The sequence below is a fragment of the Gossypium hirsutum genome, chromosome A02, assembly GCF_007990345.1.
Source record: "Gossypium hirsutum isolate 1008001.06 chromosome A02, Gossypium_hirsutum_v2.1, whole genome shotgun sequence".
In the NCBI taxonomy this organism is placed as follows: Eukaryota; Viridiplantae; Streptophyta; class Magnoliopsida; order Malvales; family Malvaceae; genus Gossypium; species Gossypium hirsutum.
Window position 1 is genome coordinate 905,945 of NC_053425.1, and position 17,469 is coordinate 923,413.

Consider the following 17,469-nt stretch of genomic DNA (forward strand, 5'->3'; position numbering starts at 1 on the left):
TAAAAGATAATATCCCGTAATAATATTTTAATAAATTGATAGTCCAAGTATCACTTTTGACAAAAAAGTCATAATGATAACGTGCATAGCAATCTACTTATACTTCAGATTGATATGACACTATTTATCTTATATATTACATCACTAACTAATTTTAGAAATATACAAATATTCAAAATATTCAAAAATTATAAAAAAATTCATAAAAATTTTAAATTTAACTTCAATGTTTAAAATTTTAATAAAACAAATAAATGCACACATAAAACGTGACAAGATTCTAGAATTTGTCCATAATTTGTATTTTTCTTTATATAGTATAAATAAAACAAATAAGATTCCTAAAATTGTCCACCGTTTGATTTTCATTGGGTTAATTTAACTTTTAGTCCTTAAACTTGATAACTAGGTCAATTTTGATACTTAGATTTTTTTTTGTCTACTTTGGTACTTGAATTTGGTAACTAAGACTATTTTGGTACCAAAATTTGGCAAATATAAAAGTTTTATAATGTGTTATTTTGATTTTTTTTTAAATTTAGGTGATGATGTGATACGATATCAAATTTTCACGTCATAAAATTTTAATGGAATCTAAATTTAGAGATTAAAATGAATCTAATTGTCAAATTCATGTAACAAAATAAGCAAAAAAAAATGAAATAGGACTTATTTGTTAGTGAAATTAAAAATAAGTTGTGAGTAGGGGTGTTCATTGGTTAAAACCGAATTAATCAATCGAACTGGTCTAATTCAGTTAATCAGTCGGTGGCAGAATTTAGTTCAATGGAGGGTCAATTAATAATTTTTTAAAATTTTAGTTATCGGTAAATTTTTTTTAATTATGATCCTCAATCTTTCAAATTTAGTTAATTTGTTGTCTTGAGATGAAAAAATTCATTGAACTATTAAAATTCTAAAGATTCTTAAGAATACGAAATTTTAAATTTCTATGTTTTTTTAAATTTTTATGAAATACACGTAAATCATCACATAAGTTATCAAGTCAGTGCAATTAAAATTTTAACAGTTTACTGAATTGTTTGATCAAAAAAATGACTAAATCTAAAACATTCAGGGCCAAAGTGATTTAAAAAAAAGAATTAGGACTAAAATGATAAAAAGATAATCATTAAGGACTAAATTTATAGTTTTATTTATTATTGTTTTTTTGGATAAACAACCCATTAATCAAAGTAAACTATTATCTCTTTTAGTCTCTTTCTTTCATTACATGCGAAGGCTGCTTTTCAAATCTTTACAACTTTTAAATTCGCGGCACCAAATTACCCCTCAATTTTATCAAAACCACAAAATAAACATGCACAAACTCACTTTAATTATAGAAAGAACGGAAGGGCAATTCCGTCACTAAAAATATCCAATAACCATAATTTTTTCCAGTTAAAGGCCAAGTCCAAAAGTCTCCATCTTTGACTCTTTAAATTTTTTTCTTTTTAACAAAATTACAAATCAAAGAACCTAATATTAAACCCTTTTAAATTTTAATCAAAATGTTGAATAAAGTGTTTTTAATTTAGTTTTGTAATAGTGATTACTGAAAAAAATTAGCAAAGAGGAAATTTTTTTTAGGGATCAAATATTTTTATGATGATTGAAACGGCGGTGGTGGTTGATTATTTGGTGCCGTCGTGGTGGGAGGTCAAAGTGGCGGTCGCGGCGTCGGTGTTCGTGATCGTTTCTTATTGGTTTTTTGCATTACAAGGCAAAGATGGTGACGGCGGTGATCGATCGCAGGTTTCGGAGAGTTCTGCTGAAGGAATTCTTGACGATAAAGAGAAGGTCAATTCTTTGACTTTTAAAAGAAAGAAGTATTTTCTTTGAAGGTTTTGTTTTTTGTGAATTCTATTTTCTATGAATTATGTTTTGATGTAGATGATGACATCGAATGTAGGAAAATCCGAGCTTTTTCTTTTTGGGTTTAATTTTTTCTTCATTTATTAACAATTATATCTCTATTTTTAAGGGTAAGTTTTTAAGTGTTTTTATTTTGGTTACCAATGGCAGTTAGTCAACGTCAATTTAGTTACTTATTTCTTAATTTTGTTAGTTTTGGTTTTCAGTAAAGTTTTGTGAATTTTGTTTTCTTCATTAATAAGAATTGAACTTGCTTCCTTTCTTTCTTTCGTTAAAATATGTCAGTGTAAGTTTTAAAGCCCTTCATGCTGTTGGTTTCTTTAACTGATGAGTCTAACACAAGTTCAATTCATGTTTCTTATTTGATGATAATTTTTGTAGCAATTTTTTTCTTTATTAATGGATAATATATGTGTAACTTGTTTTCAGTTTAAAAAGGTTCTTTTTCTGTGAATTTTGATTTGAGTTTTCTTTTTAGTCTTATTCCTATTTATATAGAATTTTATAGACTTTTGTAGGCAATATGATCTTCAGTAGAGTACATATGTCCAGTGTGATGTATAACTTGCTTAGTTTCTTCTGTGTTGTCTATTAATTATTGCTGGTAAAATTCACATGAAGTATCGATGTCTGTCACTGTCAATTGATAGTCTTTTCTATCTGTGTCAGAATTCTCCTCCATTACTTGGTTAGCCATATTTACAGTTCACTACCTGTCTCTGTGCAATACCGAAGAAGAGTAGGGGTCACTTGTTTTTGCATGTGACTTCTCTAAGCAAGTTTGGCTGAAAGTTTGGTTGACTTCATCTTTTGATAGAACTTCCACAAGTTGGGATTTCCTTTGATGGAGGGCAAAACAGTCTCTATGCTTTAGTATTACATGGTTTATCTGATACTTTCTGTGTACATGTGTGTGTGTTAAATGCATTGCTAAAGCTGTTATAGTACTCAATCCCATCTCTGAAAACATGAATATTGTCAATCTTATTTTATTGCAGTACAAAATGGAGCATGCGCTCTTTTCATGGAGTAATTTTTCACTTCTTTGACATGCAGTTGTGCACTTATTTTGTAGATAGTCCAGTTGAAAGGAGATGTCCAAACTAATTCTCGATATCTAATCAAGGTACTTTGGGAATTTATTTCATGTGATGCAACTTGTTTCGAACCCAAAATGAGATTGCTTCTGCTCTGTTTTTAAGGTGGAATTGCTGGCAGCTAAGAATCTTATTGGTGCTAACTTGAATGGCACTTCAGATCCTTATGCTATCATTACTTGTGGTTCTGAAAAGAGATTCAGGTTAGATGTTTATATATTTTCTTTTCTTTTTTCATTACAAGTTTCTGAAGGTTGATGAATTCAAGCTATTTTAGCACTACTGGTTATCTGAGATTAAGTTTTTTTATGATTACAAATAAGCAATATAAGTGGCATGCATGAGAAGCACTTGCGGGGGAAGGGAGCATTACCTTTCTTTTTGTCCTTATCATATTATTAGTTATTACCATGTCACCTTGTACTTTGGTTTTTGGTTTATTTTGTCTTTAGTACTTTTATGTTTGCTCCTTAGTAGTTACCTGTTCATGAGGACTTTTGAACTTATTTGTTAAGTTCTCCTTTCAACATTGTTGTTTGTTCACGATTTTAGGTCTATAGTTGCATTTTTGGTTCTTTGAGGGAAAACTGTCTATGGTATTTGAGGTTATTGTTAAAACTAAAAGGGCAAATGGGCAATTACTGTTCTGGGGGTCTTTAAACACTTATATCATATGGCTTCATGATCATTCTTTCAAGTTGCAGTGCTTTTATGTTTGTAGTGTTTATATGGATTTTTTCTGTTTAGTAGGTTATGAATAAGACTATAAGAGTGTAGGTTTTTTGCCAAATGATATTCCATGGCATTTTTTCTTGTAGATTGACATTATTGCTACTATAGGAGCTCTTAAAAAGCATATATAATAGTTCTAAATAAACAAAACAACTGATCTTCAAACAAAAATGAAAATGGACTTTAGTGCTTAACAATAGTTCGCATTTGGGAACAAATTCTGCATTATACATGTGTACATTATTTTCCTGGTTCATGTTGAGTTGATGAAATTTCAACCGCGGTTAATGGAAATCCCTCTGATATTTCCAGGCTTAATAACAAAGAAAATGCTTATGAAGTAAAACTAGTGAAAGAGTTAAAGTACTGATGTATAAAGGATGGTGTTGTTTCGTGTTTACCCGTTGGTCTCAGGGATTATGATATTGGTAGTATAGTACAATATGGTTCCATATATATGATACATCCATGAGTCCTTTTTTTTAAAGTTTTCATGATAGATGTACAATATCTCCATTTTGTCACATACCTAAGAATTTAATTGTCTTGCTGTTGCAGTTCGATGGTTCCTGGTTCAAGAAACCCCATGTGGGGAGAGGAGTTTGATTTCTCTGTAGATGAGCTTCCCGTACAGGTTTACAACATAATTTATTCTCGTTTTAGACTTGTATTTGGAGATTTTCCATTTTGCTTCTTCTAGGAACATTATGGTATATACACCCTGTGGATCCAATTTTGTAATCCGGAGCAGCATTATAGTATTCTTCCTGCTTTGATGTATATTTTGTCATTCCTGAGGTAAACTGAGAGTTCTCTTGGACTACCAGATGCATAGCAGCTTTTGAACTATGGTTTCAACCTATATATTTATGATGGTTTGAATGATTTTTCTTCCAAGTTTTAGAGAGAAAGGTTTTTGTTAAGAAAATGTACTTTTCATCCTTTAGATTCTTTGATGTTCATTTTATGTGGGTGTTCCCTTGCTTAGTCTCAAACTAGTGATGAGAAACACTTTTTTTGTGTCTTTCTCTATGTGTAATGCCTTTTAACCTTTATATTTTCTGTACGGGGCTTTTATATAATGAATATCAACCATGCTTTAGAATAAATTGTTCAAAATTCTTTAAGCATCAAGGCTTTATTTTCAATTGGACTTATACTTTGATCCTTGGCTGTACAAATTTTACATTTAGTTGCTTCTACAAAGTTGCTGCTGCAAATTGTGATTATATCTTTGCTTTCCAAAGGCATGTAACCAGAATGTTCCTAATAATATAACTGTCAGTATTCCTCTCCTGATTCTTGGCATTGTCATCAAAAGGAATTTTATTTGCAATAATTTGAATACTGACTTGCATAATTATTGAAAAAAAAGAGAAGTGAGATAGTGTAATTCAATTAAGGATGTATGTGGAAGAGAAAAATAAATGGAGACACTTGTGTTAACAGTTTTTATTTTCTTGTGTGGCATGGTTTGTCTAATAGAATCCTTCTTACTCATGCAGATAAATGTGACAATATATGACTGGGATATAATTTGGAAGAGTGCTGTTCTTGGTTCAGTTACAATTCCGGTTGACACTGAAGGTCAAAGTAATGCAGTATGGCATACCTTAGATAGCACATCTGGACAGGTTATATTTTATTCCCAAGTTTCATATTTATCATTTTCTTCTGGTTCCTGTACAATCTTTCTTCTTGTAATTATCATATAAGGCTTCACTGCTTTTCAGGTCTGTCTACATATCAAAACTATAAAACTCCCCGTGAATTCCAGGTATATTATTCATCTTTCAGTATATATATAAACACATCTTAAAATGAAATATTTGTGTTAAGCTGCTTTTTCTATGTTGGCCGCACATAATGATAAATACTGGTGGAATTATTTTTATTCTCTCAATATGTCATTGAATAACTGGAGAGCTTTTACTAACAGGGGTATGAATGGATATGCTGGAGCTAATACTCGAAGAAGGATTTCTTCAGATAAACAAGGACCTACTGTGGTTCATCAAAAGCCAGGGCCTTTACAAACAATATTTAAGCTCCTTCCAGATGAGGCAAGTTTCTTAGATTGTATTTGTAAGTTTTATTTATAAATAAATTTGGCATGATATGGTTGTACTAACAAATAGGAGTTCTAGGTAATCCCTTTTAATCACTTCAGGCCTTGGGTTATCTAACAGGCATTTTCTTTCAGGTTGTGGAGCATAGTTACTCATGTGCACTTGAGAGATCATTCTTGTACCATGGTCGTATGTATTCCTCCGCATGGCACATTTGTTTCCATTCTAATGTGTTCTCAAAACAAATGAAGGTTAGGTTGTAATTTTGGTTAATAATTTACCAAGGTTTAGCCTGTTGAATTTCAGTAACCCTGTCAAAATATATGCTGAATTAATGGCAATTTTACCTACAGTACAATCCAGAGACATGTAAACTTTCACATTAAAATCTCCCCATCTTCCTTTTCTAAAGGCAAAAACAATTGAACTATATAAAGATAGTAAAAGAAATAGATTTGACACCTTCTATGGCATTATAAACCGAAAAGAGATGTTCAGTGTTTCAAATCTTAACAATCCTTTTTTACATGACAGGTGGTGATACCATTTGGGGATATAGATGAGGTAAACTTTGTTCTTCTGATAAGTTAGTTAAAGTTAGTTCTGTGATATTAAAAAAATTATTTTATAAATGTTACATGAATTGACTTGACCATGGTGGAGATTATTTTTTTTAATTTGTTTATGCTTATAATTTTCATTTGGTTTTTGCAGATTCGTAGAAGTCAGCATGCATTCATTAATCCTGCAATAACAATTATTCTTCGCATGGGTGCTGGTGGGCATGGTGTACCTCCATTGGGGAGCTCTGATGGTTAACAACTATATTCTTTTTACTAAATTCTTGGAGGCTGGTGGGATTTATATTTTTTAATATCTTGAACTAAAAGAGGATTGTACCTCAGTGATTTTATTTTTCTCCATCAACATGACATGAAGATCATTGTTGACAATTATTCTTTAATTTTTTTTCTTTTCCTAGTTTGGTGTGATTTATTGATGCCTGCTTGAGTTTACAAAATGTGAGGTTTTTGGCTGCTTTATGGGGATAAATTTTGGCCAATGTACTGGCATTTAGCTGGTTTCATTTTTCATGTTGGCTCTCCCTACTTTTAGATTGCACTGCATTAAAGTTTTATGCATAATTGAGCTCAAAAAATAGTTCATGGAGGGAAAATTATTATGGCTTATTCATAGGTGTTTATTTGTTTCATACGTGTTTCTCCTTAGTTAATGGGCTGAAAGGTTTTTTGACTGTGGAAACAAGAATGTATTTGTTGAACAGAAGAGGAGTAGAGGGAAGCATCAAGACATGTTTCACTTGTGCATAGCATGATAGATAAACTATTCTCTAGCAATCCAATGATTTCATATTCTGAATAATCACTCTTCTTTATCATTTAAAATTATGCGCACTTATGGTCATTTGTACAGGTTTGTGTCTTACACGCTAGCGCCTTTTGTTTGCTCCATTCAGTTATGCATTCAGAGATCTTTCCTTTAAAGATCTCTATTATTAATTGGGAAGAGTTAATTCACTTTACAAGAGTGAGAGCCTGGTCTTAGCATGAAACCAGTAAAAGAGTGTTTATAATTTTTCCTTTGTCTATTTCAGGTAGAGTCAGGTATAAATTTGCATCATTTTGGAACCGGAACCATGCATTAAGAGCATTACAGCGCGCATCAAAGAACTACCATACAATGTTGGAAGCTGAAAAGAAGGTTTTCTTGCCTTTGCTCTATGATTTGTGAATTAACTTTTGTTGAACTGTAGTCTTGATTATTATTATTTTGATATGATCAGAGGCATTAGTTTTCTTCACATCCATAGAAACAGCAAAATTTGGTAGCTGAAAGCTTTTCTTACTGCCAAAGAAGGGGCATTTACTTTCCATTTAGTATTAATTTTGCTAGAATCTTGTTGACATTGTCTGGGAGCTGGTAAAGATGACAGGATATTGGAAAATGTTAGTGCAGTAAATAGTTATTTCTTGGCCAAGTAGTAGGAAAATGTTGGATTATACATTGAGTTGGATTAAAAATGTAAAGAAGCAAGAACATATTGGGAATAAGTGGATGGAAAGATTGTGAAAGCTGAATTTTATAAGATTTCCTTTTCTAAATGATGAAGTATAGTTTTTCGGGGGCACTCTTTGAACCTGTGAGGTGCTCAATGATGTATTTCAACTACTCAGGAGTCTGGAATAGGAAGTGATATGGTTGGACCAATGAGAATGTGATGGGTGAATACATTTGTCTGTGAACTCAAATATAATGAAAGCTTATTTGTTGTTGCTATTGCTATTTGCTTTTGTGGTAACAAATTTATGTTTAAAGTAAAAGCTAGAGAAATGATGTATGGATATAAACTAAAACTATGTGAAGGTTTGAACTTCCAAGTAACTTAGAGATTGCTGAACTTTCAAAAAAATATATTTTTAACTGATTATTTTTTGGTTGAATTAGTTTGTTGTAATGATTATTGGAGCGCTACACGGAAAGATCCTTTTTGTAGGGCATACCTATATAGGTGTAGCAATTTCTTCAAGGTATTTCATTATTTAGCTTAGCAAATATAAAATGTTGTGTAGATAATTGTCAGTGATGCATATACTGGTAGGACAAAACTGAGACCATTTGATTTATAATAATGCCTTTGTTTCAAATATCCTTGCTTGTATTTATGTGTAAATTTTGTCCTTTTAAATTGATTTGGGGAATTTTTATTTGATTTATTTTGTCCGTATGTAGGAAATAGCAGAATCAGCATTGCGTGCACACAGCAGCTCTATTAGAGGTAGTAGAAGGCAAGCTACGGCTTCCAAAGATAATGCATCTAAACCTGAAAAATCACAAGCTTTTATCAAAGAAGAAGTTCTTGTTGGTATCTACAATGTATGCATCTTATAGTTTCCAGCCTTTTCCGGTTTTATTATGTTGTGAATTTGTATTTTTATGATTCATGAATGTTTCTTGCAGGATGTATTTCCGTGCACTGCAGAGCAGTTTTATAATTTGTTATTAAGTGACGACTCTAGTTTTACTAATGAGTATCGTGCAGTACGGAAGGATACAAATCTTTTGGTAAGCTAAGATCATTTAGTAGTTCCCCATGCTTATTCTATTGAAAATGTCTTGAAAGTTTGTACCAACTCTCCTCTGTTATTTTCAGATGGGACAGTGGCACCCTGCTGATGAATATGACGGCCTAGTGAGAGAGATAACATTCAGAACCATTTGTAACAGTCCCATGTGTCCTCCAGACACTGCCATGACAGAGTACCAGCATTCCATTTTATCACCCGATAAGAAAAAGCTTGTATGATTTCGTTCTTATTCATTCCGTCAATTCTTATTTAATGATCTCAGTCTCTCAGTTAAAAATTCATTTCCTGTGATACTTTGGCCTATTTTTTATGTTGGTTTTATGTTTGTTTCATTTAATTGAATTTAGTCAATTTTGTCTCTTCTTGTAGGTTTTTGAAACTGTACAACAGGCACATGATGTTCCATTCGGCAGCTACTTCGAGGTAAGTATTAGCTGGATATTTATGTTTTCAGTTCCGGTGGCAGTTCTAAGTTCGAACTCCTAGGAAGAGCAATTTGCTTATGATTTTTATGTCCCGCTTTTGTAATTACCAGATGTATTGGACATCGTTTTATTTATGTGCTGTACCAGGTACATTGCAGATGGTGTGTGGAGACCAATGGCGAAAATTCGTCCATTCTAGATGTCAGAGTGGGTAGGTTTTCTGTTGGCTTTTCATCTCTTGAAAACGTTTTCTAATACAAAGATCCATTGGTCCTTGCACCACACAATAGGGTAGCCCTCTCCCATCCTGCAAAATCCACCCGTCATTGCGAAGGGTTCAAACCGAGACTTCCAGATCAGTCTTAAGTTCTAGCTTCTAGGGTGTCCCCTTGGATACATCTCTTGACAAATATTTCCGGCAGCATTAGCTCTTCTCCTAGTCGAACTCTTTTTCGAAGACTGTCTTTCAATTTATACCGATATGAAATTTAGTTGGCTAATGCGACAGACAATGGTGAAAGTAAAGAACATCCAAAGCACATCCTTTCCCATTAAATTAACTTAGTTTTCAATTTTTTTTTCATTTTCTTCCATCTGAACATCACTGAATTTTATCGACGGCATTGTCTCAATTTTTGCAGGTGCACATTTCAAGAAATGGTGTGTGATGCAATCGAAAATTAGATCAGGCGCTATCAACGAGGTTGGTATATCTTGAACTATGCTCTTTGCTGATCACGATCACGAATCCCATTCTTCCAAAAACTTTTTTTTTTCATCATTCTCTTAAACATTAAAGGTCAAAATTTTAACCATTTTCCGGCTTTCCATCCAGTACAAGAAAGAGGTAGAGGTGATGTTAGACGTCGCCCGCTCTTATATCAAATCACACACAACCGGTGGTGAGACCAATAACTCATCATCCTCACCCCCAGTTACACAACAAGGTATCAGCTAGCTAATAAACTCTTTGATTTTATTGTATAATTCCTTTTTTCTTTAATACAAGTAATGTAAGAATTATATGTAGAGGTACCAAGGTTTTTGCAATGACCTTGGGTGTATAATGTAACTTAACCCTTCTTTTTCTTTAAGGTTCTTGTAATGCAGTTTTAACTATAATGGTGGGCTAATGTCAACCTTAATTTTCACTGTCAGTGAATATATACACACTGTTTCTTCCTTATTTAATTTATATGTAAATGAAAAAAAAGTTACCAAAATTGTGTTCTTTTCTTAGGATGTGATATGTAATATGCTGCTTAAACTCTATGTTTTTAGGGATGGTAACAAGACTAATATATATGTCTGATTTCGAAATTTTATATAATATTTTATAATATATTAATTTTTGCAAAATTAAATTAATATATACTATAAATCTTATTATAAAATATTATAGAACTAAATTTTATAAAAAGGGTTAACATAATAATACCTTGTAATTGTTTTCATACTTGAATTTATTTGAAATTGCTTTCACATTAAGATTTGAAATTTTAAATTTTCAAAGAAATTTCAGAGATTAATTTAGACAAAAAAAATTCAAATTCAATGTAAGAGCAATTTAAAATTTCAGTAACATTGATGAGTAAGAAATTGGGTTGAGATCCCAGAGCTGCTAATTAGTAAAACAATAAAAGTGCATAAAATTGAACTACTAATTATGTTTCATCAATATACATGTGAAACCCACAAGTTTCCAACAATACAGATGTGTTCGCCGGAGCTATGAGGCAATCAAGGACATCTGAAACAATCACCCCAAAATTCCTAACTTATATAAAAGTTTATAACTCCGTCATGACGGTGCAATACCATTTCCGATTACACAATTCTCAAATATCATAGACTATACCAATTCCGCCTACCATCATCATCCTATCTATGTCACAAAGTTTGGCTGTGAAAATGAAAGCTTCAATTGAATTGTGAGATAACCTTGTCAAATTTTGGAGATGTGGTCTTTATCGGAGCCCAAATATCGGCTCCATTGCTGCGAGCAAGTCCTACGGTACACGAGATCGGTGCAAGGCATAAACCTCGGTTTCTCAAGTTATACTGATCATCACCCTGGAAAGAGAAAGAAAATTTTAAATCGAATCCAAAATCGGAACTTTTGAACTACTATCACTGACCCTAGCTTGTATGTCTCTAGTGTGTCCGATACTTTTACATCTCCGTGTTACATATTTTTAATGTCTCTGTGTGTAACGGAGTCCATTTAATGCTAACCTGTAAACTATTTGTTGGCATGGTTTGGAGATACGGAGCACTCAACACCTGAAACCATCCGAAAAGAACAGAAAAACCGAGATTTTTTTTTAGTTAAAATTGCCATTTGTACGGAAAACGGTTTTCTGCATATCGTGAACATCTCCAATGACATGAGCGATCATAAGTACTCGAAAATTGGCCTTAAAGAAAACTAAATAATTGAACAACGGATAATACAAGTAAACGTAGGCAAGAAAAACAGACCTTAACTTGTTCGTGAAGAAATCGTATGTATCCCTTTGCCTCGAGTAGGACGGAAGCTGTATCCGTCTGCAACGAACCAAACATTACTTCACAGTTATGGCAAACTGACAACTCCATTAAAGGCCTTAATAAACACTAAAAGGAACAAATATAGCATCAATAATCGGATTATTTGTGGATTCAGAATATTAGACTCAACTTTCTGACTCAATTTTCCCCAGAAACAACTGACAGAAGTCACCATAAATGTAAACAAATTAATTGCCAACGCACCTTTCCGTATGGCGAAACAAGTTGCTGCAGAGCGGCAATCTGTTCACTGACCTGATCTTTTTTCTCCTATTCCCGGAAACAGCGAAATAAGATTAATATCAGTAACAAATACATAGAGATTATAAACACGAGCACACGATATTTCTAACTACAAAATGAATGCCGAAGATATATAAAACTGAGAACAGACAGAACTAAAAACCTTTGTGGCCTTCTGCCGTTTCGATGCCAAAGACGTAAACCCAGTATGATCAACAGAAAAAGGGCTCCGTTTGTTTTCCATCATCGTTCCGATATCAATCACTTCTTCACTAGTTAAAAACAAGAAAAAGAAAATCACCCAACCGAAATAATAACACACGACAAACAAACTTAGCTATCTCACAAATCCGATTTTATTCATCAACGTCGAAAAACACCACAAAACATTCATTACAAATAGTATAAGATCAAATAATCAAACGCTTTTCGACTTCAAAACTAAAAGCACGATACTAATTCGACATGAAAGCTCAAAAATAACTAAAAGGACAATCTTAAAAGGCAAAAACAAAAAATACCCAAAGATTAGAATCCAGCAAAGCTCAAAAATAGTGGACGTTCCTTTTGCCTTGTACATTGCATATATATATATACACACACATACATACATATATATATTATGGCAAAAGGCCATGCGTGTTGATATTATTAGTTGACCATCAATGGAACATATATTTTAATCAAAGAAACTACATTGTTTCGACTCTTTACTCGTGTCAGACACCCCTATCCGACAATATTTGTCATATTTGGACATGAAAACGAGAATATAAACCCTACTTCCGAATGCTCATATGCCACACTCACACTTAAATCCGAGTAATATATACCAAAACAAGCATCAACATGGAAATACAAACAATTTGAGTATAAGAAATTAGCAGATAATTATCCATTTACATTAATTTAATCACAACAACATAATTTAAAACCAAAAAAAAGCAATATCAACATATTTAATTATATTAATTTGTAGCCTTACAAACAGACAATCTGTTGCAAGAATCAATGAACAACACAACAACCTACAGACATTAAAAAATTGAAAAAAAAAGGACAAAAATTAAGTTAAATTAAAATATTTCATGGAATAAAAGAATAAGTCTATATATATACACTATCATCTTGATTAATCAAATTGGATGGTGGATGAAGCTCCAAATTTCAGTCTAATATACATAATATAAAATAAACTTAATTTCAAGGACCCTTTTTTACTAAAACAAGTATGCAAATTTGCATTTCTAATCCTTCTAGTTCCTTCAATTTAATTCCAAATAATAACGTAATGAAACAAACCCATGATAGGAAATACAAATAAGAGATAAAGCAACTCACCAAGAACATAAAGCCTGCATTTGCAAAGCAACTCAAAGCACAAAATCTCAAAGTTCTTTATACTATAAATTGAGAAGCTTTGAAAGCAAAAAAAAAAAAAAAAACCTTTTTTTTTTGAAGTGAAAGCCAAAGATTAAGGCTTTATGATTCAGTTTTTCAACAAAAACCCAAAGCCCAAAAGGCAAATTTTTTTGTTTTTCTTCACCATAGCATTAAAAACACCAAACTTTTTTTTTTAGTTAAATATTGAAACTTTTTATAGTATTGAAAGAAGTTGAAAACTTTAATGAAGAATTTTTTTTTTCCTTAAACCCCAAAATAGATGAAGGCTCAAAGAAGTTGAGAGAGTATCTATATGGAAAGGGAAAGGCTTTGGTTTTTTTTTTTTAAGGTTTTTAAAGTAATAAATTATAAATATTATGAGAAAAAAAAAGAAAATGAAAAATATGTGAATTGATTTGTTCTTTCTTAATATTTGACAGCTAATATCCAACCATTTAAAGAGCCCAACAAATTAATTTTCTTTCTTATAATTTATGAAAATTATTAAAAAAAATATTCGATAATCACATTAAAAATCGAATTAAGCATCTAAAAAATAAGATTTTTAATAAATATCATTTTTTATCTCTCCATCCAATAAATATTTTTATTGAATTTATTTCAAAATTGGCAGTTTTCATTAACTTATTGCTATATTTTTCTAATTTTACTTTAACTAATAAATTAAAATTACACGAAAAAGGGATACTGTTGTGTTTCTAATTTGGCGGGAAATCGTTGTCTGAAAATGAGGGTAGTTTTGGAAACACGGGTGAGTTTGAAAATCACTTTCTCCCGTATCCACAATATTCCCTCTAACTCGCACTCTTCTGTCAAGATTTTACACGTGGCTGTCTTATTAAAGGGACGTGAGGTTCAGTAGTTGAGTGAGAAGAGTGGGGAAAATGTTTACAAAAAAAGTCCAAAAAAGAGATTAGATGGGGTGGGACCCACACGGTTTTGATATTTAAAAGAAGTCATCTGTTTTCCTCATAAATCCAAGCCTATTCAGTACTTTTCCTCAGTACTTTGGTTCTTCCTATTTTAGCAAACCAAAAAAAGTGAATTTTAAATTAAATTATATTATATTAGTATATTTTAAATATTTACTATTTATATATAAATATTATTGTATCTAACTATAAAAAATAAAAAATTATTAATTAAGTTTAAAAATAAATGATTATATTTTTATTATAAATATAATTATAAAAAATAAAATATTCAAACTTTGTATTAATTGTTATTGGTTGGCACAAGATTATATTAACTAAAATAGACTGAACTTGGAATGCAACGAAATTATCAAAACGTATTAAAAAATTTTATCAAAATAAAACCATAAATACTTGGTATCGATTTAAGACAAAAACGATGTATATCAACCGAATATTGATTGGCATAATTTAAAAATATTATATATTTATATGATTAATTTTGTATAAATTATGTCACTTTTATATTGTATCCAAATTTGATAGTTGTATATCGGAAAAGTCTTTAAATTATACATAAACTTTAATTTAGTTTGTAATTTGATGTTTGAATTTTGATTTATATAATTTTAAAAAAGTTGTACGTATTTATAAAAAAAACTATCAACTTATTTTTATATTAAATCAATATAATTATCTGTTTATGTCATATGTAAATTGAAGCAAATTATATTTTTATGTATAATATTACACATTTAATCAAAATTAATTTATAATTTTAAAATTTATCTATTGTATATTTTATTATTTTTGTAAAGTTTGTATTGCAATTTTACATAATATTATATAGTTGATAATTGTTTTATTATTTCTAAATATACTCTAATTTTATTGTAAAATTTTTAAAAAATTCATGATAGAATAGTAGATATTATTTCTAATAATATATATATACTTAATATTTCAAAGTGTACAATTTATTGCCTTTTTTATTATGTAAACTCAATCAATTAGTAAAATAACAATTTCCAATAAAAGAAGTAATACTATTTTACAGGGGTGAAGCCAGAATAAATTTTTAAGGGGTTCGAATGAAATTTTAATTTTTTATAGTCATATCTTTATATTTTTAAATAATTAAATCAATTTTTTATAATTTTAGGAAGATTAAAGTACAATTTTATTTTTACTAATTTAAAATTTTAAAAAAAAAATCAAAGGTCTAAATAAAAATTTTCCATTTTATGGGCCAAACAGGTCCTGCCAGCCCCTATATCCGCCTATGCTATTTTAGCTCAATTTTCTTTAATTATGTCAAAACCTGACATGATTACTTATGAGAATTAAATTAAAGATAATGAGAATGAAATTTTTAAAATTAATATCAAAACATAACATGATTATTTATGTGAAATAAATTAAAGATAATGACAATGGTGTGTAAAATTCATGCAATAGTGGCAAATCACTTTTTTTAATAATTAAACTAAACATGTGCAAATGTTTTTTTTCCTTAATTTTTCCTCTACTTTTATAAGCATTAGATTTTTGAGGTATAGGGTAGGTCCATAATTGAGATTATGTAGACAACATGTGATTTTGGTCCAATAATTTATGTTCTAAAATTCAATCAAATGCCCAATGGTATAGCTTAGACAAAAAGTTCTAGGTTTCAAAATAGATTTTATCAGAGTAAATACATAAATTGTTGTGAAAAAATCACAATCTTAAAAGTTATTTTGTCCTAATCGATATAAATTGAAATGGACTCGCCCTTCCATGGTTAACACAATACTTCTAAATTCGTATACCCGAATGAAAAAAGATGGAACTTAAAATGATTGTTCTTCTTGTAAAAGTCGGGAAATAATATGAAAGAAACTCGGGTAAACCATATTAGGTTCAAATCTCAGGAAAGATTTGAGGGGTCACAGATGGTCCAACTTAAAATCCAATCTCCTAGATAGACTATCGCACTATTATAATTTAGTAAAACAATGAATTTTTAGAGAGCAAGAACGAAAGAAAAGAAAGAACTGAGTTCTATTATTTTTTGTGTTGTAAAAAATGAGTAGAATAACCTGCTATTTATATTGTTTTTAGAACGGGCAAAATGATAAAATAACAGTGTCAATTTCTAAAAATAGTAGAGGATTTTTCTGATTAATTAGACCCAACTGTGAAAGTTTTTGTACCAAGAGTTTTGAATTGTATTTTATCTTTTTTACTCAAAAAATGAGCATGAGGTACACATGGCACGCCACGTGTCACTTTTTGGTTTTTTCGTTAGCTACGCCAATTTTTAACTATACAAATGGATGAAATTAACAAAAAATGACAAATTTGCTCTTTGATCCAATGTAAATGGGCTAATTTGCTCATCTTTTAAGTAAAAAGAGCAAAAATGTAATCTAACTTCTAATACAAGAACCTCTATGACACTTTTACTCAAACTATATCATATGAAATATTTAGGGGTGAGCATTAGTCGATTAAATAAATTGATACAATTTATTTGTACAATTTTATAAATTAATTTCGTATAAATGATTTTTGAAAATTTTAATTCTAACTCATTGAACACTCGCAATGAAATACATTAATGTCTTAAAATTATATAATACAAATTATTAATAAAAAATAACTTAAAAAATATTATGATATATAATAAAATTAGTACAAAATAAGTGCATGCACTACCAAATCTAAAATTATTTGATGAGAAACATAAGTTGGCTTATATATTTAAATTTAATTTTATCATTAAAATATTGAAAATGCTTTTAGTATTTAAATTAAAATTATATTATTCTTACTTTAAATGGAATTTATTTTGTTTTTTCCCACCTAAAATAATTTTGTATAATTAATGAAATGAGAAAAAACTGAAAAAGAGAGTGATTATTTATGAGCAGTAATGATTTTGTAATTTTTCAAAAGGACAGGTAAGAGAGTTGGTGGAACATAGACTAAAATAAAGCACGATTCAATGTTTTTATCGGTCTAATGTGAAATTATTTCTGCTTTTATGATATGAGGTCACCAGTGTT

General features: G+C 30.4%; 2 protein-coding genes across 5 annotated transcripts; one reads left to right on the top strand and one right to left on the bottom strand.

Annotated features, from left to right (window-relative positions):
- The first annotated feature begins 1,208 nt into the window (after window positions 1–1,208).
- LOC107927331 (BAG-associated GRAM protein 1) lies at window positions 1,209–10,465 on the top strand. 2 transcript variants are annotated; one of them, XM_041087854.1, is made up of 18 exons: window positions 1,209–1,803; window positions 2,954–3,004; window positions 3,081–3,178; window positions 4,266–4,341; window positions 5,213–5,341; window positions 5,441–5,484; window positions 5,647–5,770; window positions 5,911–6,027; window positions 6,311–6,340; window positions 6,491–6,590; window positions 7,392–7,498; window positions 8,528–8,671; window positions 8,756–8,860; window positions 8,949–9,095; window positions 9,253–9,306; window positions 9,456–9,519; window positions 9,950–10,011; window positions 10,144–10,465. In XM_041087854.1, the coding sequence occupies exons 1-18, from the start codon at window positions 1,609–1,611 to the stop codon at window positions 10,264–10,266; spliced, it is 1,770 nt and encodes a 589-aa protein (XP_040943788.1). In that variant the 5' UTR covers window positions 1,209–1,608; the 3' UTR covers window positions 10,267–10,465. The 2 variants fall into 2 exon arrangements, with proteins under 2 accessions (XP_040943788.1, XP_040943789.1); XM_041087855.1 differs by having other exon boundaries at window positions 1,735–1,803; window positions 2,935–3,004.
- Window positions 10,466–10,960: 495 nt separating this feature from the next.
- LOC107927346 (transcription factor bHLH153) lies at window positions 10,961–13,843 on the bottom strand. Of its 3 annotated transcripts, none has more exons than XM_016858410.2 (6): window positions 13,443–13,843; window positions 12,265–12,373; window positions 12,063–12,128; window positions 11,790–11,855; window positions 11,544–11,591; window positions 10,961–11,381 (listed from the first exon to the last, which is right to left on the bottom strand). In XM_016858410.2, the coding sequence occupies exons 1-6, from the start codon at window positions 13,460–13,462 to the stop codon at window positions 11,229–11,231; spliced, it is 462 nt and encodes a 153-aa protein (XP_016713899.1). In that variant the 5' UTR covers window positions 13,463–13,843; the 3' UTR covers window positions 10,961–11,228. The 3 variants fall into 3 exon arrangements, with proteins under 3 accessions (XP_016713899.1, XP_016713900.1, XP_040943791.1); XM_016858411.2 differs by having other exon boundaries at window positions 12,265–12,368; window positions 13,443–13,574; XM_041087857.1 differs by lacking the exon at window positions 11,544–11,591 and having other exon boundaries at window positions 13,443–13,796.
- Window positions 13,844–17,469: the final 3,626 nt, after the last annotated feature.

Bases quoted from the DNA above. Each gene is read 5' to 3' on its own strand.
- LOC107927331 (XM_041087854.1), top strand. From the start codon at position 1,609: ATGATGATTGAAACGGCGGTGGTGGTTGATTATTTGGTGCCGTCGTGG. The intron at 1,804-2,953 runs GTCAATTCTTTG...CTTATTTTGTAG, and splicing joins TTCTTGACGATAAAGAGAAG to ATAGTCCAGTTGAAAGGAGA. The intron at 6,591-7,391 runs GTTAACAACTAT...TGTCTATTTCAG, and splicing joins TCCATTGGGGAGCTCTGATG to GTAGAGTCAGGTATAAATTT.
- LOC107927346 (XM_016858410.2), bottom strand. From the start codon at position 13,462: ATGCAGGCTTTATGTTCTTG. The intron at 11,856-12,062 runs GTGCGTTGGCAA...GGTTCGTTGCAG, and splicing joins TTGTTTCGCCATACGGAAAG to ACGGATACAGCTTCCGTCCT. The intron at 11,382-11,543 runs GTTAGCATTAAA...TTCTCTTTCCAG, and splicing joins TGCCAACAAATAGTTTACAG to GGTGATGATCAGTATAACTT.